General features: G+C 55.9%; 9 protein-coding genes across 9 annotated transcripts; 6 read left to right on the forward strand and 3 right to left on the reverse strand.

Annotated features, from left to right (window-relative positions):
* Nucleotides 1-158: 158 nt before the first annotated feature.
* KRP23_1215 (Kinesin-like protein KIN-7L) lies at nt 159-2,252 on the forward strand (the record flags this gene model as incomplete). Its single annotated transcript, XM_067882598.1, has 1 exon — nt 159-2,252. One exon carries the CDS (start codon nt 159-161, stop codon nt 2,250-2,252), a length of 2,094 nt encoding a protein of 697 aa, XP_067751783.1.
* Nucleotides 2,253-3,191: 939 nt separating this feature from the next.
* Nucleotides 3,192-4,429, forward strand: KRP23_1216 (Mannan polymerase complex subunit mnn9; the record flags this gene model as incomplete). The annotated part of the gene is made up of 2 exons (XM_067882609.1): nt 3,192-3,957; nt 4,032-4,429. 2 exons carry the CDS (start codon nt 3,192-3,194, stop codon nt 4,427-4,429), a joined length of 1,164 nt encoding a protein of 387 aa, XP_067751784.1.
* A 107-nt stretch (nt 4,430-4,536) lies between these two features.
* Nucleotides 4,537-5,945, forward strand: KRP23_1217 (Acyl-[acyl-carrier-protein]--UDP-N-acetylglucosamine O-acyltransferase; the record flags this gene model as incomplete). The annotated part of the gene is made up of 5 exons (XM_067882620.1): nt 4,537-4,620; nt 4,710-4,932; nt 4,999-5,626; nt 5,686-5,788; nt 5,862-5,945. 5 exons carry the CDS (start codon nt 4,537-4,539, stop codon nt 5,943-5,945), a joined length of 1,122 nt encoding a protein of 373 aa, XP_067751785.1.
* A 320-nt stretch (nt 5,946-6,265) lies between these two features.
* Nucleotides 6,266-9,287, forward strand: KRP23_1218 (Jouberin; the record flags this gene model as incomplete). The annotated part of the gene is made up of 4 exons (XM_067882631.1): nt 6,266-7,022; nt 7,082-8,869; nt 8,943-9,166; nt 9,234-9,287. 4 exons carry the CDS (start codon nt 6,266-6,268, stop codon nt 9,285-9,287), a joined length of 2,823 nt encoding a protein of 940 aa, XP_067751786.1.
* Nucleotides 9,288-9,678: 391 nt separating this feature from the next.
* Nucleotides 9,679-10,841, forward strand: KRP23_1219 (putative calcium-binding protein C50C3.5; the record flags this gene model as incomplete). Its single annotated transcript, XM_067882642.1, has 2 exons — nt 9,679-10,455; nt 10,527-10,841. 2 exons carry the CDS (start codon nt 9,679-9,681, stop codon nt 10,839-10,841), a joined length of 1,092 nt encoding a protein of 363 aa, XP_067751787.1.
* A 48-nt stretch (nt 10,842-10,889) lies between these two features.
* Nucleotides 10,890-14,765, reverse strand: KRP23_1220 (uncharacterized protein; the record flags this gene model as incomplete). The annotated part of the gene is made up of 1 exon (XM_067882653.1): nt 10,890-14,765. The coding sequence occupies one exon, from the start codon at nt 14,763-14,765 to the stop codon at nt 10,890-10,892; it is 3,876 nt and encodes a 1,291-aa protein (XP_067751788.1).
* An 859-nt stretch (nt 14,766-15,624) lies between these two features.
* KRP23_1221 (Mexicain) lies at nt 15,625-16,929 on the reverse strand (the record flags this gene model as incomplete). The annotated part of the gene is made up of 1 exon (XM_067882664.1): nt 15,625-16,929. The coding sequence occupies one exon, from the start codon at nt 16,927-16,929 to the stop codon at nt 15,625-15,627; it is 1,305 nt and encodes a 434-aa protein (XP_067751789.1).
* A 794-nt stretch (nt 16,930-17,723) lies between these two features.
* On the forward strand, nt 17,724-19,028 carry KRP23_1222 (Germination-specific cysteine protease 1; the record flags this gene model as incomplete). Its single annotated transcript, XM_067882676.1, has 1 exon — nt 17,724-19,028. The coding sequence occupies one exon, from the start codon at nt 17,724-17,726 to the stop codon at nt 19,026-19,028; it is 1,305 nt and encodes a 434-aa protein (XP_067751790.1).
* A 5,905-nt stretch (nt 19,029-24,933) lies between these two features.
* On the reverse strand, nt 24,934-26,340 carry KRP23_1223 (Ervatamin-C; the record flags this gene model as incomplete). The annotated part of the gene is made up of 1 exon (XM_067882687.1): nt 24,934-26,340. The coding sequence occupies one exon, from the start codon at nt 26,338-26,340 to the stop codon at nt 24,934-24,936; it is 1,407 nt and encodes a 468-aa protein (XP_067751791.1).
* Nucleotides 26,341-26,543: the final 203 nt, after the last annotated feature.

A 26,543-nucleotide genomic window follows, 5' to 3' on the forward strand; every position in this document is an offset into this window, starting at 1 on the left:
TTCTGAAATTGGCTTGTACATTATTTCCGTTATGTTACCTAATTGCGGCCTCATCTGCCATCCGGTCGTAATATCGCATCAGTCTGGCTATTACGACAAGCCTGTCAGTCTCAATTAACTTCCGCCCCTCGTGGCCGCGTAACTTACGTCTCTGATTGATGCGCCGTCGGGACAGCGACCTGCTGTCGCGGGGGCGTCCCAGCTACAGCTACAGCCAGTGCAGCAGTCGCAGCCGCAGCGGCAGCTTCGAGAGCGACGCGGACGGCTCCGAGCTGCTGGACGCGGACGACCTGCAGCTATTGCGACAAGATGCAGAGAACCACGAGACTGTGCGCGTCACGGTCCGCTTCCGGCCGCTGCTGCCCAAGGAGAAGAGCAGTTGGTCCGCGTGGACGGTGCACGCAGCGACCGGGACGGTGGAGGCAGCCCCCGTGACAGGCCGACGCCGAGGCGTCTACGCTTTTGACGAGGTGTACGACGCGCAGCACTCGACGCGCGCCATCTACGACGGACTGGCGCGGTCCATTGCGCGCTCGGCGCTCGACGGCATCCACGGGTCCATTTTCGCCTACGGACAGACGAGCAGCGGCAAGACGCACACGATGCAGGGCACCGCAGTGAGAAGCAGGAGGTTGACGCTCGTCAAGCACGAGAATCAGGTCGAGACGGAGCAGCACAGGCGGCCGGAAGACAGCGACGGACTCGTGCAGTTGGCGGTGAAGGACCTTTTCGATGAGATGGCGAGACGATCGGACGTCGAGTTTCTGGTGCGCGTGTCGTACCTGGAAGTGTACAACGAGACGGTGAAGGACTTGCTCGTGACGGGCTCCACGCCCTCCGGCAAGCGGAGAGACTCGACGGTGCACGTCCGAGAGCATCCGGTGACGGGCGTGTTCACGGACAACTCGGAGCGCGTGGTGACGGATGCGCGCGGCGTGTTGCAAGCGCTGCGGGACGGAGAGAAGCAGCGAGCGGTGGGCGTCACCCGCATGAACGAGCGCAGCAGCCGCTCGCACTCGATTTTCCGGGTCGTGATTGAGTCCAAAACGCGGTTGGAAGCACCTGACGAGGATGCAGGAGTCGAGCGCGTGCGTGTCGGCTGCTTGAACTTTGTGGACTTGGCCGGGTCGGAAAGTGCGCGCGCGGTTAGCTCGGGCGGTAAGAGGCTGACGGCAGAAAGCGGCAACATCAACAGGAGTCTACTTGCGCTCTCGAGAGTGGTGGTCGCGCTTGGTAGCAGCAAGCTGCCGAACCAACAGGACCACGTTAACTTTCGAGACAGCAAACTCACGCGCATTTTGCAGCCGTCGCTCAGTGGAGCCGCGCGCGTGCTGTTTGTTTGCTGTGCGTCTCCTGCACCTGCTTACGTCGAGGATACTCGCAGTACTCTGAAATTCGCTAGCCGTGCGAAGCGGATCAAGGTGAACGCAGCGGTGAACGAAGTGGTGGACCAGCGTGCGCGTGCGCTCATGGAGCTTGCTCGTGAGAATCAGCTTTTGCGCCAGCAGTTGGAGGCCTTGGCGTCTGCTAGTCGTGATGAAATGGACGCCATGGAGGAGCACGCAGCTCGGTTGCGCATGCGTATTGTTTCGCTAGAGGCTGCTGCGGCTGCTCCAGCATGGACGTCATCGGTGGTGATTGCTCCAGTCATGGGCCCTGAAAAGAGTCGAGAAGACAGGCAGCCGGAAGTCACCGGACTCGAAGGAGCGAACTCGCCCATGGACGCGGACAACCAAGTGTTGGAGATGGACCTCTCTGATGAAGAGGGGACGGATGTGGATAGCCAATTCGGCTCGCCAACAGGCTCACCGCTCCTGGAGGCAGACGCGGCATGCCCAACCTGTGAAACCCTTGACGATGCTCTGGAAATCGCCAAGACTCGCGAGTTGGAGTCTTATCTGCGTATCGAAGAGCTCGAACAGGAAGTGGATCGATTGCAACGTGAGCAAGAGAGCAGCACAGCTGCTGCTGTTAAGGGCAAGGATTCCGCTGCTGAACCCCAGTGCGTTCTTGACGTTGATGACGACGCGGATGAAACCGAGGCGCTTGCAGGTAGCGACGAGGGCGGTGTCAGCAGCATTGTGCATGCCAGCAGTCTGAGTCTGGCAAGTGCAGCACTGCTGGCGGTGGTGGTGGAGGCTCTGAAGAAGCGCAGCCCTACCGAGGCTCTCGCGATTGTGGTGGTTGCTTTTGCGTGTATGGGGATCATGCTGGCCAGTTTTGCCTGGAACATCGCGGCGGCGACACTTTGATACTCGCCGCTGGGATTTTTGTTGGACAAGTCGTTTACATTATTTCGTTGTATTATTATGGGGTGTTGGAAATGCCGTGAGTCATCGGAAGTTCCTGGCACTACAACCCAAAGCTTGAACACGTTGTCGATTGTTAACATTTTGCGAGTTTCCTTCTACTGATCGTGGTAACTTGGCTGTGCGGATACATTTTGCAGGAGACTTGGCTAGGTCGGCGGGTAATGGAAACGGAAGCAACGAGTGCTGGCATCCTACGATGCTATGACTGAACAGCAGAGGGAAGTGCTTGACAGGAGAGCCATTCTCGACTGGTAGGAGGAGCCATGGAGCTCACAGGGTGTGCAGTTAGTTCTCTGTGCACTACATTGTCGGATGCTCGGCTGGTAAGCTTACCGCAACTACACGCTGCTATCAGCCATCGAGCCACGACACCAGCACGTTGTATGGCTGGACACAGACATCAAAGGCGTGCCGACGGGTCTACTCGTCAGGTGGTTCACTCCGGCCTCGGCATCGTCGAGCCCATGTGCGTCCGCAAGATAAAGAAGAAGTGGGGGGACTACGACCTGGACACGTGGGGGGGGGGGGGGGGGGGGGCAGCAATAAGCGCGTTCGGGCGAGCAGGACAATGACACCTTCGTGTCTGAGCCGCTCAACACCAGCCACCTCCACGACCTTCCTGGCAATGGCCAAACCATTTGTACGGGGCCAAGGTTTTGCCTTCCCCGTGCACTACTTCATCGGTAGTGAATGGAGTCGAGAAGGCCACGACGGTATCGAAACCGAAGGTCTCTACTACAGCATCCAGCACGCGTTGATCATAGTTAGCATGTCCATCAATGCACGTATCCCCCTTGCAGTTTCCGAGCTCGATGATAGGGAGACCGGCCGTTCAGCCCGTCCCTATAATAGGGTTCAAATACCCACCCGTCGACGAAAATGCACCACGGTGTGAAAGCGGATGGCGTTCGTGTTTGCCGGCCAAGTATCTGGCGCGTTGGACCGCTCGTCGGTCTCGGGTTACTTGTTCTGGCGGTGCATTCGTGTGTGAAGCTGCAATTGAGGGTCCTTAAGACCCCGGAGACGTTGATCCCTCCCCCGAGCAGCGTCCTGCACCCGTTGGCGCCGATCCAGGCTCCACTCAATCCGAGTGTCGAGTTGTCGGTGAGGACGACACGTGGTCTCTTTGCAGAGTGCGACGGGACTTTCCCCCAGCTCGGCAAGACGGAGCCAGGTCTCCACTATCGTGTGGAGAATAGTCGCCTGCTGGACCAAGTTCGACGATCGGCGAGAGATGCCGTGCTGCTGATGGTGGTGTTCAACGACGCCGAATCGTGGGGACCAGGCCGCGACGTGACCGACTTTTTCAACTTGATACGGGCGTTCGACTACCCCACGGGGCAGATCTCTGTCACCATGCTCACCTCGTCGGTGGACGAGTTCAGGAAGATCAAGAGCCTCTTCGTACAGTTCATCCGCGAGTACGTGCAGCTCACGGTCATTTTCCGCAATGACTTCGCTCAAGAAGGGCTCACGCGAGAGAACCGCCACGCAGAGGCGTTGCAGAACAACCGACGTCGAATGCTCGCTCGATACCGCAACTACGCCCTGTTAGCGACGATGCAGGTGTGGCACCAACATGTTGTGTGGCTCGATGCCGACATCAAGGTCGTTCCAGGAGACTTGATGCGGAGGATGGTTCAATGTAAGTTGCTGCTATCGGATAGTTGCGGGCGGTGTTGGAGCTAACGAGCGTGTCATTTCCCACTACACGCGCAGCTGGACGCGACATTGTCGAGCCAATGTGCATTCGGATGCACCACGCGAACTCAACGCCCGACGACTGGTACGAGTACGACCTCAATGCGTGGGTGGGGGAGCGTCCTACCCGCCGAGATGGAGCGTCTGCAGCTGGCCCCTCGAGAGTGAAGCACATGTGGGATCTCCGTGGAAAGAAGCAGGAGTTCGTGCCGCTGGACTCGGTCGGCGGCACGATGCTCTACGTCAACGCCGACGTCCATCGCCAAGGCGTCCTGTTCACAATCCACAATGTCATCGGCAGCGAGTGGGCGGAGGAAGGCTACGACGCCATTGAGACCGAAGGGCTCTGCTACACAGCGCATTTCCTGGGCTTCAAATGCTGGGCCATGCCACAAGACCTCATCGTCCACGCCTAGAGTCGAGTTGTCAGTGTAAGTTAATACGATGCAATTTTGGGTCATTTTAAAAAAACGACCCAATGTTTGGGTACATGACCCAAAGTTTGGGCACACCCCATCCAAACATGTTGTGTCCTGTGCGATGGCAGCGCTTCGTGGCGACGGCTTCGGGCGGCCTCAGCGCATCCGGATCGTCCAGTCGAGCCTTGGTACGTGTTGGGATCCTTCATTTGCTATTGTGATTTTTCTTGTTCGGGTTATTCACGCTGGCGTCCTGACTTCATGGAATTTGGTGCAGTCCTCGGCGTCCGCAGAAGCGTTGGAGCAGCTGGTCGCGCACGCCACCCAGCAGGACGTCGTTTCTGCAGGACGCAGGCGTGAAATTGCAAGAAGGCTGCAGGATTTCCAGGTTTCTGCAGCTATTGAGCGAGCGCCAGAAGTCCACGCGACGGCAGTGGTTCACCCCAATGCGGAGCTGGGGCCCAACGTCCTGGTAGGACCGTACTCGGTCATTGGACCAGGTCCGTCACGTTATTTTTAATGATGTTTATTGTCATATTTGACCGCTAACGTTATTTTTCATGCAGATGTGGTGTTGGAGGCTGATGTTCGACTGCAGAGTCACGTGGTGATCGATGGCAAGACCCGTATGGGCAGTGGCACCGTGGTCCATCCTTTTGCAAGCTTGGGAGGAGAACCGCAGGATAAAAAGCATCGGATGTTTGCTCAGGACGAGTCCAGAGACTTGACTCTGACTGTCGGTAGCAATTGTGTCATTCGAGAGCACGTGACGGTGCACGGCAGCACTTCGTACTCGAACGCGCCGACGTCCGTGGGTGATGACTGTTGGCTGCTGTGTGGCGCTCATGTAGCCCACGATTCCCAATTAGGGAGGCGGGTCGTGGTCTCGAACAACGTGTGCATCGCTGGTCACGTGTCAATTGGAGACGGAGCTATCATCGGTGGACAGGTTGGTCTCAAGCAGCACGTGAGCGTGGGTCCGTTGGCCATGGTGGGCGGGCAGAGTGCAGTGGACGGCGACGTGCTGCCGTACGGCTTGGTGGTGGGGAACCGCGCCAAGCTCGCGGGACTGAACCTTATCGGCTTGCGTCGCGCTGGAGTGTCGCGAACCGACATCAAGCTGCTGCTCAGGGTGTACCGCTACATGTTTGGCGCTCCTGCTTGCAAGAAGACGGGCTTTGCTCCAGCTCTCGAGTATGAGTTTGTGAATTGGGTTCTGCTGGACTGGTTGCTCATTTGTTCTGTGTCTACAGTTTGGCTTATAGACAAACAGTCGTCGAGCGCGCTATGGAGGCAAAGGAGTTTTTGATCGCAGAAGGACTGGACAGTGAGCGGCGGCCCAAGGTGCACGACATGGTATGGCCAAGTCTGCTTTGTATCGAGAAGAGGGCTCTTCTGGTGTTGACTATTTTGGCTGTTGCTTGTGCAGGTTGATTTTGTCGTGTCTTCCCCGCTGCGCTTTCATTCTTCGTTGTGTCCCGCCGTCATCGCCACCCCCTCACATAAGAGTTAGTGTCGCTGCAAGAGCGGTCGGCTTAGAGCTTGGAGGAATTTAACAGGAAACGAGAAACATGGGATGCAACTGGCATTCAGCAAAAACTTTCTGTGGTGTGTTCCAGCAAAGAGGATAGAGGGCGAGGAGTATATAGGCTGAGATGAAGGCAATGACAATGATACTACGTGAACCTGGGTGTGGTGATGGCACCGTCCCATGTCTGGACTGCAACCCCCCGACGGTTAGACAGAGCATTGCAGGACGTTTCGCTGGACCGTCGAGTTGGTTTTGCTCAAGTGGCGAGGTTGCCAGTCACTCGAGATTTTGACAAACGGACCATGGGGAAAAAGGAGTTGAAGCTCAGCAGTCCTGGCGATGGAATCTCCATGAGGTCTGCGAAGAAGAAGAGCCCCAGTCTTCGCGCCAAAGGGAGGCCGCAAAAGTCGCTCATGAGGCAGCATCGACGCCAAAGTCTCGAGGCAGAAATGTCGGAGCAACCGCATAGTCCGCAGGCTGAATCCCCGCTTCTAAAGCCTGAAGAAGGGAATACGACGGCATCTCCCCGTGATAAAGGCGAGAAACCCAGTCGACGTACTGGCGGGTTGCACTCGACATCTCTCCAGTGGCCGAAACGTGGCTCAAAAGGAGACAACAATGCCAGGAATGCAAGCGCTGAAGCTCACCCCAATGAGCAGAGTCCTACGACAACAGCTCGGCGTTCGAGCCTCATGTCGTGGCGCAGTCGGAACTCCACGGCTTCGATCGTCGAAGATACCCCACCTGCGTCCTGCCCGCTGTCGTGCCAGCCGTCCTCCTGCTTCATTGGATCACTGAACGGGACTACCAGTGAGATGCACCTCCCTCTACTCACCAAGCAGACAACAGCGCGTCTGACTGCACTAAAGGCTGCACCAACGCAACGTCAGCTTGAAGTGACTATCGAACGCTCCGACGAGCTCCCGTTTGGAGCCTACTCTCACCCTCAGGTGCGCGTTCATATCGTGGACCGATGCACGGGAAGAGCTCTCTGTCCGGCACAGATAACAACGGAAGCCAAGTTCTGCGCTGCGTCCGACACGAACAACGATTGCACGAGTAAGTTTTGGTAGTTTGTGTCTTCTAGTCTTCTGTTGCTCATCAACTTTGCTCCTCAGATGCATTCGAATGGCAGCAAGCGCTGAGTATTTCGCTTGACATGCCTGCTTTGTTGGACCCCCGCACAGTGCTGCTGTTTGAAATCTTGGAGACGAAGCCGGCCACGAAAGGGACGCGCTTCCGTCGAGGCAAACGCTTCGAGTCTGTCAGCACCCACGACGAAGACGACGAGTATCGTCATTCACCTGGGGCTACATCTGCACCGGAGTATCGCCGAATCGCGTGGGGATTTTTTCACGCCATTACGAGCAAGGGCGCCCCAACCATGAACTCATTCGTGCTTCCACACGTACCAGATGCGAATGAGAGTGCGAAGACGAAAACCCTGCCAATTGTCGATGTCTGTGGATTGCGTGTGCGGTTGTTCGAGTACCAGGTCGTGACCTGGATGGACGGCTACCAAGCGAGATTGCAATGGGGCTGGAGAAAAAACCACCCTACTATGCCCGCCGTGTTCCTTCAGTACCAAAAGCGCTCTCGTGCCCCCGCTCCGACTACACTGCACGTCCAACTGAAAGCGGTAAGCCCAGCCACTTCTCCACGACAAACTGGCGTCCCTGAAACAAGAGAAACCACCGCTGGCGCCGATGTCGTTGCGAGCGATGAGCAAGAGGCGAACAACCCAAGTACTGACCCAGAGAGCGGAGCTGGAGATAACCAAGAGCCGCCTACAGAAGCTTCTCCACCACCAAACGCTGGTGAAATCGAAAGCAAAATGGCTCCTCCCGCCGTTGCGTCAAGTGATCTGTTCGATCTCATTGCCCCTTGCAAACGGAACCCCTCTGAGCCCTGCTTGATTCCTCAACGAGTACTGTGTTCACTCCCGACCGGAAAGAAGGGTTGCTCTGCTATAAGTTTCAGCCCGTGCGGTCGGTATCTCGCTGCCAGTGTGAGCCCTGAACTGGGAGAATTTGTGGTTCGAGTGTATCAAATGGCATCTGGAGAGCTGTTTGCCGTCGGTCGAGGCCATAGAGGAGTGATCTACTCCTTGGAGTGGACAAATACCTCGAACGGTCAGTCTCGACTGCTCTCAGCGTCATCGGATGGTACTGTTCGGCTATGGGAGTTCCCATTGATGAATGCCTCCATTCCCCAGGCTTCTCCACCGGCTTCTGCCTCTCGATTGCTATCGCTGGTATTCCAGTGGCATCACTTTCCTTGCTTCGTGTATTGCGCTATCTTTCTTCCAGGTAGCAATGGGGATATCGTCGTCACGGGCTCTTCGGATGGCTGCATGCGGTTCCGAAAGGAGTCATTGGTTCCAAATGGCCAACCTGAATACGGAACAGTTCGTGTCAGCTCTGTTGCAGTGCACAGCATCCGTGTAGACCCCAAGTCTGAGCGTGTTTTCTGTGGTGACGCAAAGGGGGATATCACGGTGTGGGCCCGTGCGTCGAGTGCGTCGAGCATTTGCGACTATAAACTCATCAAGACGATTCAAACGGGGCAAAGCAACATCACGTCTCTCCAACTGCATCCTCGAAAGGCTCACTTGCTCGTCCACACGCAACCAAACGCGATTTTCCAGTACGAGCTGCGATCCTATCTCTTGCTGAACAAAAGCTACGCCGGGGTGGCTTGTGAATCGCTGTTGGTGAAGAGCACGTTCAGCCCCGATGGCAAGCTCGTGATTAGTGGGTCTGAAGACGGCGTTCCTCGGCTCTTCACCAGTCTCCATGGCCAGCAACTGCAGCGCAGTGTGTGGGGTACCCACTTCTTTCACGGTGGTCCTGTGCTGGACGTGAGTTGGTCACCTACGGCTCACATGGCCGCACTCTGCTCTTATGGTAAGGACTTATCACAGTGTGTGCTCTGCCTGGTTTACAAGGACTGATCGGCTTCATTTCTTCCATGGTGTAGGCGGCAACAACCCGATTGTGGTGCTTTGTGCGTACCGAGACGATAAGGACGCTGTCTTCACCGACGAGTCTGCAACAACTACGCTGTCAAACGCAGCACCAAAGCTCCAGCAACTTGCAGTGGATGCCTTCCGAGGAGCCAACCAACAGGATGCTGTGAGTGGAGACCACGCTCAACGTCTCCAACGCGCGTTGGAGCGACGTCGCCAGCGTCTACAGGCAAAGGTAAACTGCCTATTTTTCAGCGCTTCCTCTTTGCAAATGTTAACGTTGTGCTTTTTGATTGACGCAGTTGTCGCTCGAAGCGCAGACAAGTAGCGAACCAGCTTCGTCTGCTGCAGTGTAGCAAGCACCGACAACAAATCTCTGCAACACCTACAATGCAGTCTATTTGCGTGGAAACAACATGTCGTTCCCTATTTTTACGAGTGTTCTTGTCTTCTTTCCTGCGTGGCCTCTTGCTTGAGCAAATACAATTGTTGGGCAGGGTTGGAATGCCTCCAGGGACCGATCAAAACGAGCATCACCGCCGCCACAAGAATGCGAGCGAAGGCTACTTGTCTACGAGTCAACTTGAGCTCTTGACGTTAGCATCACTGTTCCGAGCAACTGGGGGCCGATTGACAAACGGTGCAGGAAGAGCAACAACATGGACACAACAAACTGGGTGGGATAAAGTCGTGGGCGTTGCAGCAGCTCTCCAGGATGGCGCGATGCCGATTCCGAAAACAGTCACGATGCAATCGCACTTTGCGGGTGTATTCGGCGTGAAGTGGGAGCGCAACCATGTCGTGGCCATCGACCTGTCCGGGAATGGACTGACGGGGGTGATCCCTGCAGAAATCACTCAACTGCGCTTCCTGACGACGCTGAAGTTGCGCAACAATCCAAGCTTGCGTGGCTCCCTGCCGCTGGAGATGTATTCCATGCCTCATCTGAAGTATTGCTACGTGGACGGCACTGGGATCGAAAACGCGCTTCCTTACAACAACGCACACTCGTTCCAAATCACTCACTTTAAAACTGAATCAGTCGGAACAGCGATATCGACAGTACGGTTTCGTACAGGTGACGAGCGTACAGGTAATATGATCCACTGGATGGCCGACATGACCGAGACCGAGATGTTTATGGTTCACTCGACACTGAAAAAGTTGCACGAAAACGCTGACCACGTCGCTGGTCGCCCACAGATCAAGTGTACAGCGAGCAACGCGACTGGACCGGAACGCGCCGCGGCTGCGACCAAGCTGCAGCGCATTTACCGAGCTCGCATCGAACGCACAAAATTCCGCAACTTTCTGCACTCGCTCGTTGAAATGAAAGTCGACTCTGCCAGCGGATACGCGTACTACGTCAACTCTCGAACAGGAGAAGCCACGTGGGAAAAGCCAAAGTTCCTCGGCTCGGACGGAGATAACATCCATCCCAGTGCTCACGACGTGAGGTCGAGTGACAACACTCAGGACCCATCGGAGGCCTGGAAGCCTTACGACGACGGCAACGGCAACACGGTAAGACGGCTTTGGCGCCTCCTTCCGTTCACCCTTGGCTGCTAACCAGGCGTGAAACCTTTGTGGTGCAGTACTACTGGAACAGCGCAACAGGAGAGTCAACGTGGGGGCCTCCAGCCTTCCTCAGCCGCATTTACGAAGAGCTGCGGGAACGCTACGGCACGGACAAGACCGACGAAGAGCGGTTCGAGCTGTTTTTCCAGGATATCGATCGCGACGGCACAGGCGAAATAGACCAAGACGAGTTTGCACGGTTGTGCGGCGACCTCGGCATGGCTTTGTCCGCCAAGCAGATCAAAGAAGTGTTTCGCGAGCTCGACACCAGCAGCGACGGTCAACTTGATCGCCGAGAAATCATTGCGTGGCTCACGCGAAACTACAAATGAATAGAACAGCTTGAAAGCCAATGTACAATACTCAGTAACAGAGTCGCTCTATTCATCATCACAGAGGAGCTGCAGCAATTTCTCCGAGTCAGCGATCGTGCGCGTCAAACCAATGATTTGATTGCCACTGACCAAGTACGTGTCCGTACAGGCGCACTTGACTGAAGGCGGCTCCGAGTCATCGAAGTCAGCGATATTTTCCGATCTGCGGAAGGTAGCGTCGAACTCCACAATCACTGAGTAGCCGATTGCCTGGATGCTCTTCTCTTCGACGGAGACCACATCTAGGCACTGCTTAAATAATGATGCGTACTTGCTGATGCCCAGATCACCATGATAGATTCCCCAGAACGGCATTTCCTCGGGCACCTCGGACTTGATGAAGAAGCTCGCGGAGGTCATCGGTCCCAGCAAGTTGATATCCGGAACAACCAGATAAGAACCATCCCGGTTCTTCGCAACGCACTCGACCAGCGACGTATTAGCGGCTTCATCGATATCGCTGAAGCTGTTCCGCGACGTCCTTGTTCTCGTGACAGCGCACTGCATAGCCTCAAACCACCGCATCCTCGTCGCGTCTGGCCGCGTGACGAAAGTCAAGGTTTCGTCTTCCTCACGGTGGCCATCAAACACCTCAATTTGGAAGCCAAATGCACCCCGATCCGGGTTTTTTAAGCTACGGCCGAATGCAATCCATTTTCGAGCATTGCATACAACCAGCTTCTTGGGCCGAGACGTCCAGGTTTGCTTCTGTGCCATCAGAAATTGCTTTAGCATGGACGCCTTGGACGGAGAAGTCGCTTTCTGTCCACCATTTCTCGGGGATCCAGAGGGTGCATCTGTGGCATCCTGCAGAGTGAGTTGGCACGTCGCCTTCTCAAACTTTAGGTGCACCTTGATCCACTTTGAACGCTTTTGGTACGCGTACCCACTCACAAAAAAGTCGTCTTCCTCCACATTAAACGATGTAGATTCGTCTGACCGAAGAATATCGATAATGGATTCAGGGAATTTACTCTGTGATCGGCTCTGGAACATGTCGCTCGGGTGAACTGCTTCGTTTCCACTAGCCAAGTTTTGTGACGATCCGAAGCCTTCTTTCTCCATCGGCAACCGTCTGAATGGCTCCAGCTCTCGTGACAGATACTCGCTAGCAGAAGAGGACGGTCGAGCGAGTGGGAAACCGGTATCAATCTCGTCTTCGCTAGCGTTTCGCCTTCGCGGAGCTCCATTTCGCGGTCCACCTGAGATAACTTGCAACGCAAGCAGAGAATCATCCAGAGCGTCCATATGCTGGTAGTGTGAAGCGACCAGTGATGAAGCAAAGTCGTTCCACCCCTCCATATTGTTGCAAAACTGGCGAATCAGCTCCTGCTGGAGAGTGGGCGAGCTGCAAATCTTCGCAATCTTTACACCAACAATCGCCAAATGTGCATCGTAAATGTGAGCCGAGCTGCTCTTGTTGAGCTTGTGCAAAATGAACTCCAGAATGGAGTCCGGAGAGCGGAAAATACTGCGCAGGAGTGGGTTGTTCACGCGCCCATTTGATGTAGGCCGGTTCAACAAGTTCAGGTACAGTTTGACTAGACGACAGTGCAATATGCTGGCTCTGGGAAACTTCTCAAAAATATCGATCAACGATGTAGCTAGATCCAACCGGGTTAATCGGCTGTCGATGCGGTCGTTTGACATTCGGATAACAACATCCAGCAATTCCACCACATGCACCACAAGCAATGTCGATGCCAATGGCCGGTGGTTGACCACAGTCTTCCCTGATCTCGGCGAATAACTGAGCGCTGGAGGCGTGATCCCTAAATACAAAGTACTCCGTCCAAGCGAGGCATCATGCTTTGCGGGTTTGGCCGGGCTGGCGTTTCCATTTAACGGGATTGACAACTCAAGATCCTCCCCGCTGCCATCTTCAGAGTCGCTATCACTGAAACAATCGCGTGCGGCAAATTCGGATATCGTAGACAGGTGCTGGTGGTAGTTGATAGACGCGCAAACCGTGTCCAAGACAAGATGAATCGGCGCGACAAATGTTTCCAACTGCTCCGTGTCATGCACGCAACACTCGACAGCATGGCGCAGAATATCGATCACAAGGACTCGGGGGATACACGCGCCGTTTGCATGGTACGCATCCAAAAATCGAAGTTCGGCCATTCCCAGTTCCGCCAGACGGACGAGAACGTTAGGCTTCTCCATTAACGCAGCTAGCACCGCGCACTTCAGTTTCTGGTGCATTGCTGGGTCACTTGGGGCTGTTCTCGGGGGGAAAAGCTCCCGCTCAAAGGGCCCGACACTCTCAAATGACGAAAGCTGAATCTTCGTCTGCATGTAGAACCGAAACGTGTTAGGAAATTCCTCCTTGAGGATTTTGAGTAAGATCTCTGCGCAACCGCTTATCCTCGAATGTACAGTTGACGTCGAATTTGCGGTGAACAACGACGGCGAAAGAGGCGCTGCCTTGGAAGAGAAAAATGAAGATGGCGATAACGTTGGTGATCCACCCAACGACGATCGTGGAGACGCTGACGAAGTAGACGAAACCGTCGACGTAGAAGACACAGAGGACATCGATCGCGCTAGACGAGTCGGTACCTGCTCTACAATTCGCTGAACGAGGCAGCGTATGATAGGGAAATAGGAGAAACCGCGGCGGACAGACAGATGGATCAGGCCGTGCAGCAATGACGCGATGTCTGGGTTGTACGCATGCGCTGCCAGTCGCGATAGCAACCACTCTTTTTCCTCATCCATATTTTCATCGCAAATCAACTTGTGCACCGCCGGAAACGTCACAAAATTCTTGGTAATGCGGCACATATTGGCAACCAAGACGCTGTCCACCTCAACTTCTTCATCTGCAGCACTGCCGTTGTCACTTTCCTCGCCGTCAACCTTTGGCGTTCGCCACAAAAATCGGAACAAGCCCGCAAAAATCCGTTTCCACTCGTTCGCCGTCAAATCCTCGACCCGCAGCAAATATCCACGCGTCGTCGGGTCTTCCAAAAGATCCTCCTCCTCGTCCCCACTTAAACTAAAGTCCGAAATGCTGCTGTCCGAGCTTTCGAACCGCATACTCGCTCGCAGTCTCTGAATTCTAGCCATTTTTCTAGTCGACGCATTGCTCCGGAAGTCCATCATTGTCGTCATGTTGGTCGGAGGCTTTTGCGTCGACGACACCGCCAGTCCTTCCAGCTTGACACTCGGTCCTGCGTCCTGTCCTTCGTCCTGTCCTGCGTCCTGCACAATGCCATCAGCCGTATTTTCTCTACTTTCCTGCGGGTCCTGCTTCGGTTCACCGTACCAAGCCATGGCTTTTAGATAAAATCGCAGGATAATCTCCGTGGCCACATACGACTGGCGATATTTATCCGGATGCGAAACAGTTTCTTGTTTGGGTGCATTTGGGTCCTCGCTTTCGCCAAGTTGCCGGAAAATTGGGTGCAGTTCACTAAAAGACGTGGCAAAGGCCAAGACCTGTTTGATGGACTCGGGCTCCAGCAGCAGCTTCTGCACGGGGGAAAAGTGCCCTTTTTCCCGGCGTTGCACCGTGGAGAGCACCGTGTCCACATCGTAGCAGCTGCAGAAGACGTTGTCGAGCGCGGGCGCCTGCCGCAGCGCCTCTGCGTTGTGCAGCGCCTGGGAGGCCTTGAGCGGGTCGTGCGAGTTCTTGGTGAGCTCCAGCAGCGACAGCGAATGGGCCCATTCCGTCAATGGGGCCCGACCATTCTTATTTGAGCCCTCGGACCCATTTCCAGTGGGCCTAAAAGTGGCCGGCGACGACGCGGTGCGTCCTATGCTGCCGCACCCGGCGTCGCTCTCGTTGTCCGAGTCGGACTCGGTCTCGGCCGCGCACGTGCATTGGCGCGTGAGATGCTGCGAGGACGCGCCGCTGCCGCTTCGAGACAGCATGGGCAAGCTGAGAAATTGAGCCGCGAATTGGGCAGCCGGGCTTCTTGGCTAGAGGTGGGAATGTGGAAATGGAAAATAAGAGTGCGGGGCGGCTCTGTTTGTCTCACATTTGGTATGTCATAGTGGAACCAAATCAAGTCGGGGAAGTGACGGGGCAAAGCGAGGTAATTTTTGTGGACCAGAGCGATTGTCAACGCCGTGAGAACGACCTGGCTGGCCTCGCTTTGACGGCGATGTGTCTCTCCGATAGGGCCATGTGGTTAGTGGTGCCGGTCGCTTCCAATTGAGCCCAACCAAAGTCGCTCGGGCTGTCCAAGCGCGTCCCAGCGGAGTCTGTCCGTCGTTGGAAGTCCTGGTTGAAGCAACCCGGCGTGAATCAAAGAGATGCTGAACTCTCTGAAATAGTCAGAAGTGAACCCACGTCGCTAGTCGACGACAAAATCCAGGCGCGTGGTCGGACCATCGTCTTCTCCAAAATGGCAACTTCGTGATTCCACTCGAATGATCTTCAACAAGTTCGCACAATGCACACACAGCTCATCGACTCGATGCGATGTCGTCTTTGTCCTAAGAGATAAGCAGCTCAACGAGACGCCCCTCGACAGTACTGAGCAGCTGAAGTGTGAGCTATGATCCAGAATGCCTATCATTGAGACATTCTGTGTTGCAGAACAACTAACGTCGTCTGTCGCTGAAAGTAAAGGCCAGCCTGGAGCCAACGCTTAAACAGTTCAAACTCCACCTAAGCAAGTTTACGAAGTGATTGGGAAACTTGTTGGTGATCAGTTCCCGTGCATACATGTACATGGACGCTTTACTCGACATCAATAGAGTACACTTTCGTCTACCCACACTAAAACTACATCTCCAGCGGCACCATCTGCTCCATCACGCTGCACGTGCCCGAGCCGGAGCCGGAGCCCGTGCGTTTCAAGTGGATGTAGCCTTCCTCGCCCCAGTTCTCGCCCCACGAGTTGCGGATCTTGAGACTCGTCGCGTCGTAGCCCACCGCCACCACGAGGTGATCGAGGTCAGTGGTGTCACAGCTCGAGAGCACGCCGCCAGTGTACTGCTTCCACGCTTCGTTGCCGGCGGCCACCGTCACGACCGTCGGGCGCTGGTTGATGGCCTTGATGAGTCCGGCCTCGTCGCCTACGTCCAGCACATTGTAGCCCTTGATACCCGGTGTGGTCTTGGTGCAGCTATAGCATCGTGGAACGCTACCCTCACCAGACGTGTACTTGTATGAGGCCTCCATGCAAAAGCCGTTCTTCAAAATATAGTCAAAGGCGTACTGCGGGGCCCCGCCGTTGCAGCCGTAGTTCTGCGTGTTGCAGCTCACGAGTTGCTGCTCCGAGAACTTGTTCAGCGACTTCTGTCCGCCGGCGATGCACTGCGCAGACTCGACCACTGAGGCTGAGGCAAAGGCCCAGCAGTCTCCGCACTGACCCTGGTTCTGGACCGGCGAGATGCACGGCGACTTGGTCCAGTCGACGGAGCTCCTCTTGGTTGCGGTTGCTGCTTTGGTGGTTGCCGGGGTCTTCTTGATAGGAGCCTTTGTGGTATGGATAGTGTAGGGCCTTTTGGTCGAGACCTTTCTAGTAGGAGCTTTCGTCGTCGGCACCAACTTCTGCTTCTTGGACTTCTCCTTCGCACAAGGCGTAGTAGCTGGGGTTCCGTGGCGCACGAAAGCGGGTCTCCGCGTGGCCGAGGTGTAAGACATGGCGGTGGCTGGCCTTTTCGCTGCAGCGATACTATCTCCACGCGTGTCTTCTTGCACAGGAGACTCAATACTGCTCGTGAAGTCGTATTGCGTGCGGAGTGAGCGAGAGCGAGAAGGCAGGCGGGTGATCGCTCCGTTGCCCTTCGCGTACGAGTTGAGGATCTTGGAGGCGAACTCCTCCTTCGTGAGGATGGAGTAGACCACGTCGATGGAGAAGTTGGCGTCCGGGTTGGCAGCTTGGGCCTTTGCGACGTCATCTTTGCTCATGAAGATCCGCTGGCGCGCGTCCTCCTCGAAGTCGTCCATGCTGCGGTCCTCGGAAGTGGGCATTAGTCCTCGCTTTTCGGCATCAGAGCCGTGCTTCTCGAGCCAATTTCTCCACTCCACATGGGTGACTTCTTTCTCGGCAAGATAGCGCTCGTAGTCGATGCCTGCGTGCATGGGTCGAGCGGAGATTGGTGCTGACACGAGTACAAGTGCCGATATCGCACACATCGAGAACAATGTGGATGGCTTCATGCTGGGTACGATCGAGCTTTGTAAGGCCCCAGTCGATGGGAGATAGTAGAATGAGCTATTATAGCGAGCTCACCCTTCACGAGTACATCTGCAAGTAGACTTCCCGCTGTCGTCATGTCCGCGCGCAGTGCGCCAGAGGAAGGTGGCTATGGTAGAGAAGTAGTCCACCTGGTCATATCGGATATAGCTTAAATCACTGAGCAACATGTGCACTCGCCGGGCTGTCCAGCCATAAGGCACGGAGATCAGATGCCGTCCTGCTGGTATTATTATAATAGTATACTTTTTTTTTAAATTGAGAAGGGGCATTCCCCAATACTTTGCACTTCAACTCACAGACTTTGATACAGGGACTTGCCCAAAGTAATCTGCTACCAGCAAAACGGCATCTGATCTCCGAGCCTTATGGCTGGACAGCCCGGCGAGTGCACATGTTGCTCAGTGATTTAAGCTATATCCGATATGACCAGGTGGACTACTTCTCTACCATAGCCACCTTCCTCTGGCGCACTGCGCGCGGACATGACGACAGCGGGAAGTCTACTTGCAGATGTACTCGTGAAGGGTGAGCTCGCTATAATAGCTCATTCTACTATCTCCCATCGACTGGGGCCTTACAAAGCTCGATCGTACCCAGCATGAAGCCATCCACATTGTTCTCGATGTGTGCGATATCGGCACTTGTACTCGTGTCAGCACCAATCTCCGCTCGACCCATGCACGCAGGCATCGACTACGAGCGCTATCTTGCCGAGAAAGAAGTCACCCATGTGGAGTGGAGAAATTGGCTCGAGAAGCACGGCTCTGATGCCGAAAAGCGAGGACTAATGCCCACTTCCGAGGACCGCAGCATGGACGACTTCGAGGAGGACGCGCGCCAGCGGATCTTCATGAGCAAAGATGACGTCGCAAAGGCCCAAGCTGCCAACCCGGACGCCAACTTCTCCATCGACGTGGTCTACTCCATCCTCACGAAGGAGGAGTTCGCCTCCAAGATCCTCAACTCGTACGCGAAGGGCAACGGAGCGATCACCCGCCTGCCTTCTCGCTCTCGCTCACTCCGCACGCAATACGACTTCACGAGCAGTATTGAGTCTCCTGTGCAAGAAGACACGCGTGGAGATAGTATCGCTGCAGCGAAAAGGCCAGCCACCGCCATGTCTTACACCTCGGCCACGCGGAGACCCGCTTTCGTGCGCCACGGAACCCCAGCTACTACGCCTTGTGCGAAGGAGAAGTCCAAGAAGCAGAAGTTGGTGCCGACGACGAAAGCTCCTACTAGAAAGGTCTCGACCAAAAGGCCCTACACTATCCATACCACAAAGGCTCCTATCAAGAAGACCCCGGCAACCACCAAAGCAGCAACCGCAACCAAGAGGAGCTCCGTCGACTGGACCAAGTCGCCGTGCATCTCGCCGGTCCAGAACCAGGGTCAGTGCGGAGACTGCTGGGCCTTTGCCTCAGCCTCAGTGGTCGAGTCTGCGCAGTGCATCGCCGGCGGACAGAAGTCGCTGAACAAGTTCTCGGAGCAGCAACTCGTGAGCTGCAACACGCAGAACTACGGCTGCAACGGCGGGGCCCCGCAGTACGCCTTTGACTATATTATGAAGAACGGCTTTTGCATGGAGGCCTCATACAAGTACACGTCTGGCGAGGGTAGCGTTCCACGATGCTATAGCTGCACCAAGACCACACCGGGTATCAAGGGCTACAATGTGCTGGACGTAGGCGACGAGGCCGGACTCATCAAGGCCATCAACCAGCGCCCGACGGTCGTGACGGTGGCCGCCGGCAACGAAGCGTGGAAGCAGTACACTGGCGGCGTGCTCTCGAGCTGTGACACCACTGACCTCGATCACCTCGTGGTGGCGGTGGGCTACGACGCGACGAGTCTCAAGATCCGCAACTCGTGGGGCGAGAACTGGGGCGAGGAAGGCTACATCCACTTGAAACGCACGGGCTCCGGCTCCGGCTCGGGCACGTGCAGCGTGATGGAGCAGATGGTGCCGCTGGAGATGTAGTTTTAGTGTGGGTAGACGAAAGTGTACTCTATTGATGTCGAGTAAAGCGTCCATGTACATGTATGCACAGGAACTGATCACCAACAAGTTTCCCAATCACTTCGTTTTAAGTTGCTGAGGTAGTTATCGAGAAGTGGTGGAAATTCTTGCTGGTCGAGACGCGTCCATTCTGGGGCACCAGTAATTGACGTCCGGAGTAAGTAGTGACTTGTACCGTTCGCCTATAAGGCTGAGTGGAGACACTACGAATATTTTTTGTCGGGTCTTGTACATTTACTTTCGTCACCTCGCTGTATTTGATGACTAACGCGACATCGAGGCGCGCAATCGATTGCGCGCCCGAGTCAAACGAATGTGCGGTAAACGGAGCGGTACCCGCTAGTCGCCTCCTCCATAGTAAAACCAAGTCAAACGCCGAGTGACGTCGCACTCGATTCAGCCTCGCAATCTGCTTGCGCGCCACGAGCATGCCCCCCCCCCCCCCCCCCCCCCCCCCTTCGGACGTTGCAAGCAGCTCGATGTCTGTGCTCATTATTCAATTTGCCTCGTGCGTGGCAAGCACCGCACAAGTTCATTGAATCGGGGAGCAGATGGGCCCAGCTACGCTGACGTCGGGCAAGGCCATGATGGCCAACGGCCCCAACGCGTTGCACAGCTTCGTGGCCGAGACGTTCGAGGCGGCGATGGGCCGCGAGATGCCGCAGATGGAGGTGCGCTACCGCAACTTGAGCGTCACGGCCAACGTGGCAGTGACGGGCGAGATCACGTCCCAGTCGGAGCTGCCCACGGTGTTCAACACCATCAAGCGCAGTCTGGCGCGCTTCGCGTGGACCAAGCGCGTGGTGCAGAAGGAGATCATCAAGAACGTGAGCGGCGTGTTCAAGCCCGGTACTATCACGCTGATGCTGGGCCAGCCGGGGTCGGGCAAGACGTCGCTCATGCGCGTGCTGGCTGGCCAGTTCCCGAAGAGCGGCAATGTCGATATCGACGGCGACGTGACGTACAACGGGGTCCCGCGTGAGGAGATCACGAAGTTGCTGCCACAGTTCTCGGCCTACGTGACGCAGTTCGACAAGCACTTCCCCAAGCTGACGGTGCGCGAGACGCTCGAGTTCGCTTACGCTGTGTGTGGAGGCGGCATGTCAAAGCACAAGGAGGACATGTTGAGCCACGGCACATCGGAGCAGAACGGGGCAGCGCTCGAAACTGCACGCCAGTACTTCGAGCACTTCCCGGACCTGGTGATTGAGCAGCTCGGTCTGCATATCTGCCAGGACACGATCATCGGTAGCGGTATGCTTCGCGGCGTGTCTGGCGGGGAGCGGAAGCGCGTCACGACGGGCGAGATGGAGTTTGGCATGAAGTACATGACGCTCATGGACGAGATCAGCACCGGTCTCGACAGTGCTGCAACGTTCGACATCATCACGACGCAGCGCAGTATCGCCAAGTGTCTGCACAAGACGATCGTGATCGCGCTGCTTCAGCCCGCCCCAGAGGTGTTCAACCTCTTCGACAACGTCATGGTGCTGAACCAAGGCGAGATCATCTACCACGGCCCTCGCGACGAGGCTGTGGCGTACTTCGAGACGCTGGGGTTCCAGTGTCCGGAGGGCCGCGACGCTGCCGATTTTCTCTTGGACCTCGGCACCAACATGCAGAAGAAGTACGAGGCTGCACTGCCTGTTGGCGTGAGCAAGCACCCGCGTCTCGCCAGCGAGTTCTCGGAGCATTGGCGCCAGTCGTACCTGTACAACGACCTGGTTAAGGACATCGAAGCTCCTCACGACCCCGAACGCTTGAGGGATGTGGAAGAGCACATGAACCAGATGCCGGAATTCCGCCAAAGCTTCTGGGAAAGCACCAAGACGGTGACTGCGCGCCAGTGGAAGCTCACGAAGCGGAACACGTCCTTCATCTACGTGCGAGCTCTCATGGTCGTGGTTATGGGGTTGATCTACGGCAGCACCTTCTACCAGACGGACCCGACGGACGCTCAGATGACGATCGGCATCCTGTTCCAGGCTACGATCTTCATGAGTTTGGGGCAAACCGCCCAGGTCCCGACCTTCTACGAGGCGCGTGACATCTTCTACAAGCAGCGCTCCGCCAACTTCTACCGCTCGGCATCGTTCGCTATTGCCAACTCGCTGGCTCTGATCCCGCAAGCCATCGGAGAGAGCGTTGTTTTTGGCTCGCTGCTATACTGGTTGTCGGGGCTCGTTCCCCACGCCGGTCACTTTGTGATCTTTCTGGTCGTCCTAGTCTTGATCAATCTGGTGTACGCGGCGTGGTTCTTCTGCCTCACCGCTATCTGCCCGAGCTTCAACATCGCTAAGCCCATGTCGACGTTTACGATCGTCATCTTTAACCTGTTCGGCGGCTTCGTGATGGCGAAGAACGTGATGCCCGACTGGTTGATCTGGGTCTACTACTTGGTCCCCGACGCTTGGTCTCTGCGTGCGTTGTGTGTGAATGAATACCGCTCCGCTAGATATGACGTGTGCGTGTACGACGGCGTGGACTACTGCTCTGAGTACGACATGACTATGGGCGAGTACTTTTTGAAGCAGTACGCGGTGCCGTCGAGCCCGATTTGGGCGTGGGTGGGCATCATTTACATGATCGGGCTCTACATCTTCCTCATGGCGACCGGCGCGCTTGTGCTCGAGTACAAGCGCTATGACGGTCCGGCTAACGTCTCCCTCAAGCCGAAGGACGAGGACGACAATGATACGACCAAGGCAACCGAGAACTACGTGCTGGTGAAAACACCCAAGAACTCTGGAACGGCCTCAGGCTCAGGCTCACCGAGACATGATATCGTGGTGAACGTCCCTGCCCGCGAGAAGATGTTCGTGCCCGTGACGATCGCCTTCCAGGATCTGTGGTACTCCGTTCCGAAGCCTGGTAGGCCCAAGGAGTCTCTAGAACTGCTCAAGGGAATCAGCGGGTTTGCTGAACCCGGCTCGTTGACGGCATTGATGGGGTCGTCGGGCGCAGGCAAGACGACACTGATGGACGTGATCGCTGGGCGTAAGACTGGCGGCAAGATCACGGGCAAGATCCTGCTGAACGGCTACGATGCAAATGATCTCGCTATTCGTCGATGCACGGGCTACTGCGAGCAGATGGATGTTCACTCGGACGCGTCGACTATCCGTGAGTCGCTGACGTTCAGCGCTTTCCTTCGCCAGGACAGCAGCATCCCAGACAGCAAGAAGTACGACACGGTGAACGAGTGCCTGGACTTGCTGGACATGCACGACATTGCAGACAAGATCGTGCGTGGGTGCTCGCAGGAGCAGATGAAGCGACTGACGATTGGCGTGGAGCTTGCTGCCCAGCCGAGTATTTTGTTCCTGGATGAGCCGACCAGTGGTCTAGACGCTCACTCTGCCAAGCTCATCATGGACGGTGTGCGCAAGGTTGCCGACAGCGGACGTACCATTGTGTGCACAATCCACCAGCCTTCGTCGGACGTGTTCTTCCTGTTCGACCACTTGCTGTTGCTGAAGCGCGGTGGCGAGTCTGTGTTTGTCGGCGATCTTGGCGAGAAATGCCACAAGTTGGTGGATTACCTGGAGGCGATTCCCGGCACTTCGCCGTGTCCGAAAGATCAGAACCCAGCGTCATGGATGCTGGAAGTCATTGGCGCCGGTGTGAGCAGCTCATCGAAAAACACGACAGACTTCGTAAAGTGTTTCCAGGAGAGTGAGGAGAAGCGCATCTTGGACGCGCAGATGGACCGACCCGGAGTAGCCCGTCCGAGCCCGGATCTCCCGGAGATGTTGTTCCAGAAGAAGCGCGCAGCGAACTCGTACACGCAGATGAAGTTCTTGCTGAAGCGCTTCAACGACCGCTACTGGCGCACTCCGACGTACAACATCACGCGTTTTGCGATTGCACTGGGTCTGGCTATCTTGTTCGCCATCGTCTTCGCGAACAAGTCGTACCAGACGTACCAAGAGGTCAACGCAGGTGTCGCCATGGTGTTCATGACGTCCATGTTCAACGGTGTCATCTCGTTCACGGGTACACTCCCCATCTCGTTCGCAGAGCGTGGAGCGTACTACCGCGAGCGCGCATCGCAGACCTACAACTGTTTGTGGTACTTTGTGGGCTCTACAGTGGCCGAGATCCCCTACATCTTCTTCAGTGGCGCCTTGTTCACGATCATCTACTACCCTTCCGTGGGCTTCACAGACGTGGCGTCAGGTTTCATGTTCTGGATTTCGATTTCGCTCTTCGTGCTCATGCAGACCTACCTGGGCCAGTTCTTCATCTACGCGATGCCCAGCGTGGAGGTAGCCGCTATCCTGGGCGTGCTGTACAATTCCATTTGTCTGCTTTTTGCCGGCTTCAACCCTCCTGCTGCTAACATTCCGAGCGGCTATCACTGGTTGTACCTCATCACTCCGCAGAAATACTCGATGGGTATTTTGAACTCCCTCGTCTTCACGGACTGCCCCGAGTTGCCAACCTGGAACGACGTCACTGGTGAGTACGAAGGCGGCAGCGGTCTGCTGGCGTGCCAGGAGTTGACGAACGCACCAAGCTCGCTCGGCCACACCACCGTGAAGGAGTACGTGGAGTCGAACTTCGAGTACAAGCACTCGGAGATCTGGACCAACTTCGGCTACATGTTCGTGTTTCTCGCGGTGTTTAGGCTGTTTGCTTTGCTCTCACTGCGCTTCATCAACCACCAGAAAAGATAGGCAAAGGAATCCTCACCATTCAGTTGTAGAATCACACAACTCCAATACAATAAATGTCGCTCCTTGAGGACATGATTGGGGATCCAATTACTATCCGATGACCCCTTTGACGCATTGGCACACGACTTCTTTCGCCATAGATGGTGTGCTCCCGACTGGTGTGTGCCTACTGCACGCCGGTCGATCCATTTCCATGAACATTCGTTCATGTGTGTGTGCATTAACTGAGCCGCCACAAGTCAGAGGTGACCCCATGCCGCATAATGGAGCCCGAGCGTAAATGATTCCTTTTACGCATCCATTCGAGCAACATACTTCGCCGAGTACCGGCCAAGCGAAGCCACAACAGAAGCGATCGAAGGTCGTTCGCCCATACCGGGGCGCGGGTTCTCCACGTTAGCGCCAAAGAAATCGTGGGCGTGGTGCTAACCAACGGAACTGAGTGCACATAGCTCGACTAGTGTTTTTATTTTAACGTTACCATTTTCCATCGAGCTGCAGACGCCATGACGAGGCAAACACCAAGTTTGTAAAGTCCGCCGATGAAATTCGGAACGAGCACTAGCGACTACCCCCACGCAATCTGCAGCTACCACTTGAGTACGCACAGCGACGCACCACTACCACCACAGTGCAGCAACAACAGCAGCAGCCTAGTCGCGCGCGTCGAACACGGACAGCAGCAGCTCGCCGTAGTCGTCGCTCACCTCAGCGGCGATGCGCTCGCGCAGCTCCTTGCCGAACTTCTTCTTGTACACGGGCTTGATGTCGTGCAACACGATGTGGTAGTGCACCACGACCCTCACGCATCATTGTAATGCCTTCGTTGACTTCGCTCATGGGCACCTGCTGAACAATGTCCAGCGAACCCCCTGGTCTGGCGGTCAATCCAATGTAGTGCGTGACCGTCCATCGCTTCCAGCCCGGGTGCGACAGCGATTCGGGGCTTTGTGCCCTTTGTAAACAACGGGGTGATGTCGTTGTCATAAAATCAAGATCGCAGCAGTAGAACGCTTGCCTCCATTGGTTTGCTGGTCTATTTATCAACGATGGTAGCATGGCTGACTGGTCAGTCGGCATTTCCCCTGACCAGCGTACCTCTACGCTTACCCTCTACATGAATACTGCACACTTTCATCTAAGCGCGTACACACAAATCATTCTCCACAACGTTGCCAACGGAACGGCTACATCTCCAGAGGCACCATCTGCTCCATCACGCTGCACGTGCCCGAGCCGGAGCCCGTGCGTTTCAAGTGGATGTAGCCTTCCTCGCCCCAGTTCTCGCCCCACGAGTTGCGGATCTTGAGACTCGTCGCGTCGTAGCCCACCGCCACCACGAGGTGATCGAGGTCAGTGGTGTCACAGCTCGAGAGCACGCCGCCAGTGTACTGCTTCCACGCTTCGTTGCCGGCGGCCACCGTCACGACCGTCGGGCGCTGGTTGATGGCCTTGATGAGTCCGGCCTCGTCGCCTACGTCCAACACATTGTAGCCCTTGATACCCGGTGTGGTCTTGGTGCAGTTAGAGCACGACGGTACGTTGCCCTCGCTCGACGCGTACGGGAACGAGGCCTCCATGCAAAAGCCGTTCTCCAAAATATAGTCAAAGGCGTACTGCGGGGCCCCGCCGTTGCAGCCGTGGTTCTGCGTGCTGCAGCTCACGAGTTGCTGCTCCGAGAACTTGTTCAGCGACTTCTGTCCGCCGGCGATGCACTGCGCAGACTCGACCACTGAGGCTGAGGCAAAGGCCCAACAGTCTCCGCACTGACCCTGGTTCTGGACCGGCGAGATGCACGGCGACTTGGTCCAGTCGACAGAATCGCTCTGGCTCACACTCGCCTCTTCCGTTGATACAGGGGCCTTCGTGGCAGGAACTTTCGTGGTGGGGGCTGGCGTCGTCGGAGCAGGAGCGGTAGTAGTCGGCACATTCTGCTGCTCCGGAGACTCATCTTCATCGTAGGGAGCAGTCGTCGGAGCGCCATTAAGCCCGAAGCTAGGAGTCCTTGTCGCCGAGGTGTTTGATATGGCCGGCGTAAGATCATGGGCTGCAGCCACGCTGTCTCCAAGACGGACAGCGTCGATGCTGCCTTCAGTCTGAGACTCGACACCACTCGTGGGCTTGCTCAGTATCTTGGCGTTCGAAGGGAAGTCATATTGCGTGCGGAGTGAGCGAGAGCGAGAAGGCAGGCGGGTGATCGCTCCGTTGCCCTTCGCGTACGAGTTGAGGATCTTGGAGGCGAACTCCTCCTTCGTGAGGATGGAGTAGACCACGTCGATGGAGAAGTTGGCGTCCGGGTTGGCAGCTTGGGCCTTTGCGACGTCATCTTTGCTCATGAAGATCCGCTGGCGCGCGTCCTCCTCGAAGTCGTCCATGCTGCGGTCCTCGGAAGTGGGCATTAGTCCTCGCTTTTCGGCATCAGAGCCGTGCTTCTCGAGCCAATTTCTCCACTCCACATGGGTGACTTCTTTCTCGGCAAGATAGCGCTTGTAGTCGATGCCTGCGTGCATGGGCCGAGCGGAGATCGGTGCCGGCACGAGTACAAGTGCTGATATCGCACACGCACACACCGAGATCAACATGGAGGTCTTCATAATTGGGCAGATCGGATGGTGCTGATGAGATCAGTGGAAGGCAAATTGAAAAATGAGCTGGTAGTTCACTTGCGATTGTCTACGGATTGTATTTCGGTGTTCACCATTTCTTCTTGCAACGCGCATTGAGATAACAGCCATCCTTCTCATATGGAGACGTCTATTGACAATTGTCTGTGGTATGGCAGAGAAGCGATCTACAC

This window comes from Phytophthora ramorum, assembly GCF_020800215.1.
Source record: "Phytophthora ramorum isolate Pr-102 chromosome Unknown Phyram_PR-102_s0001, whole genome shotgun sequence".
In the NCBI taxonomy this organism is placed as follows: domain Eukaryota; phylum Oomycota; class Peronosporomycetes; order Peronosporales; family Peronosporaceae; genus Phytophthora; species Phytophthora ramorum.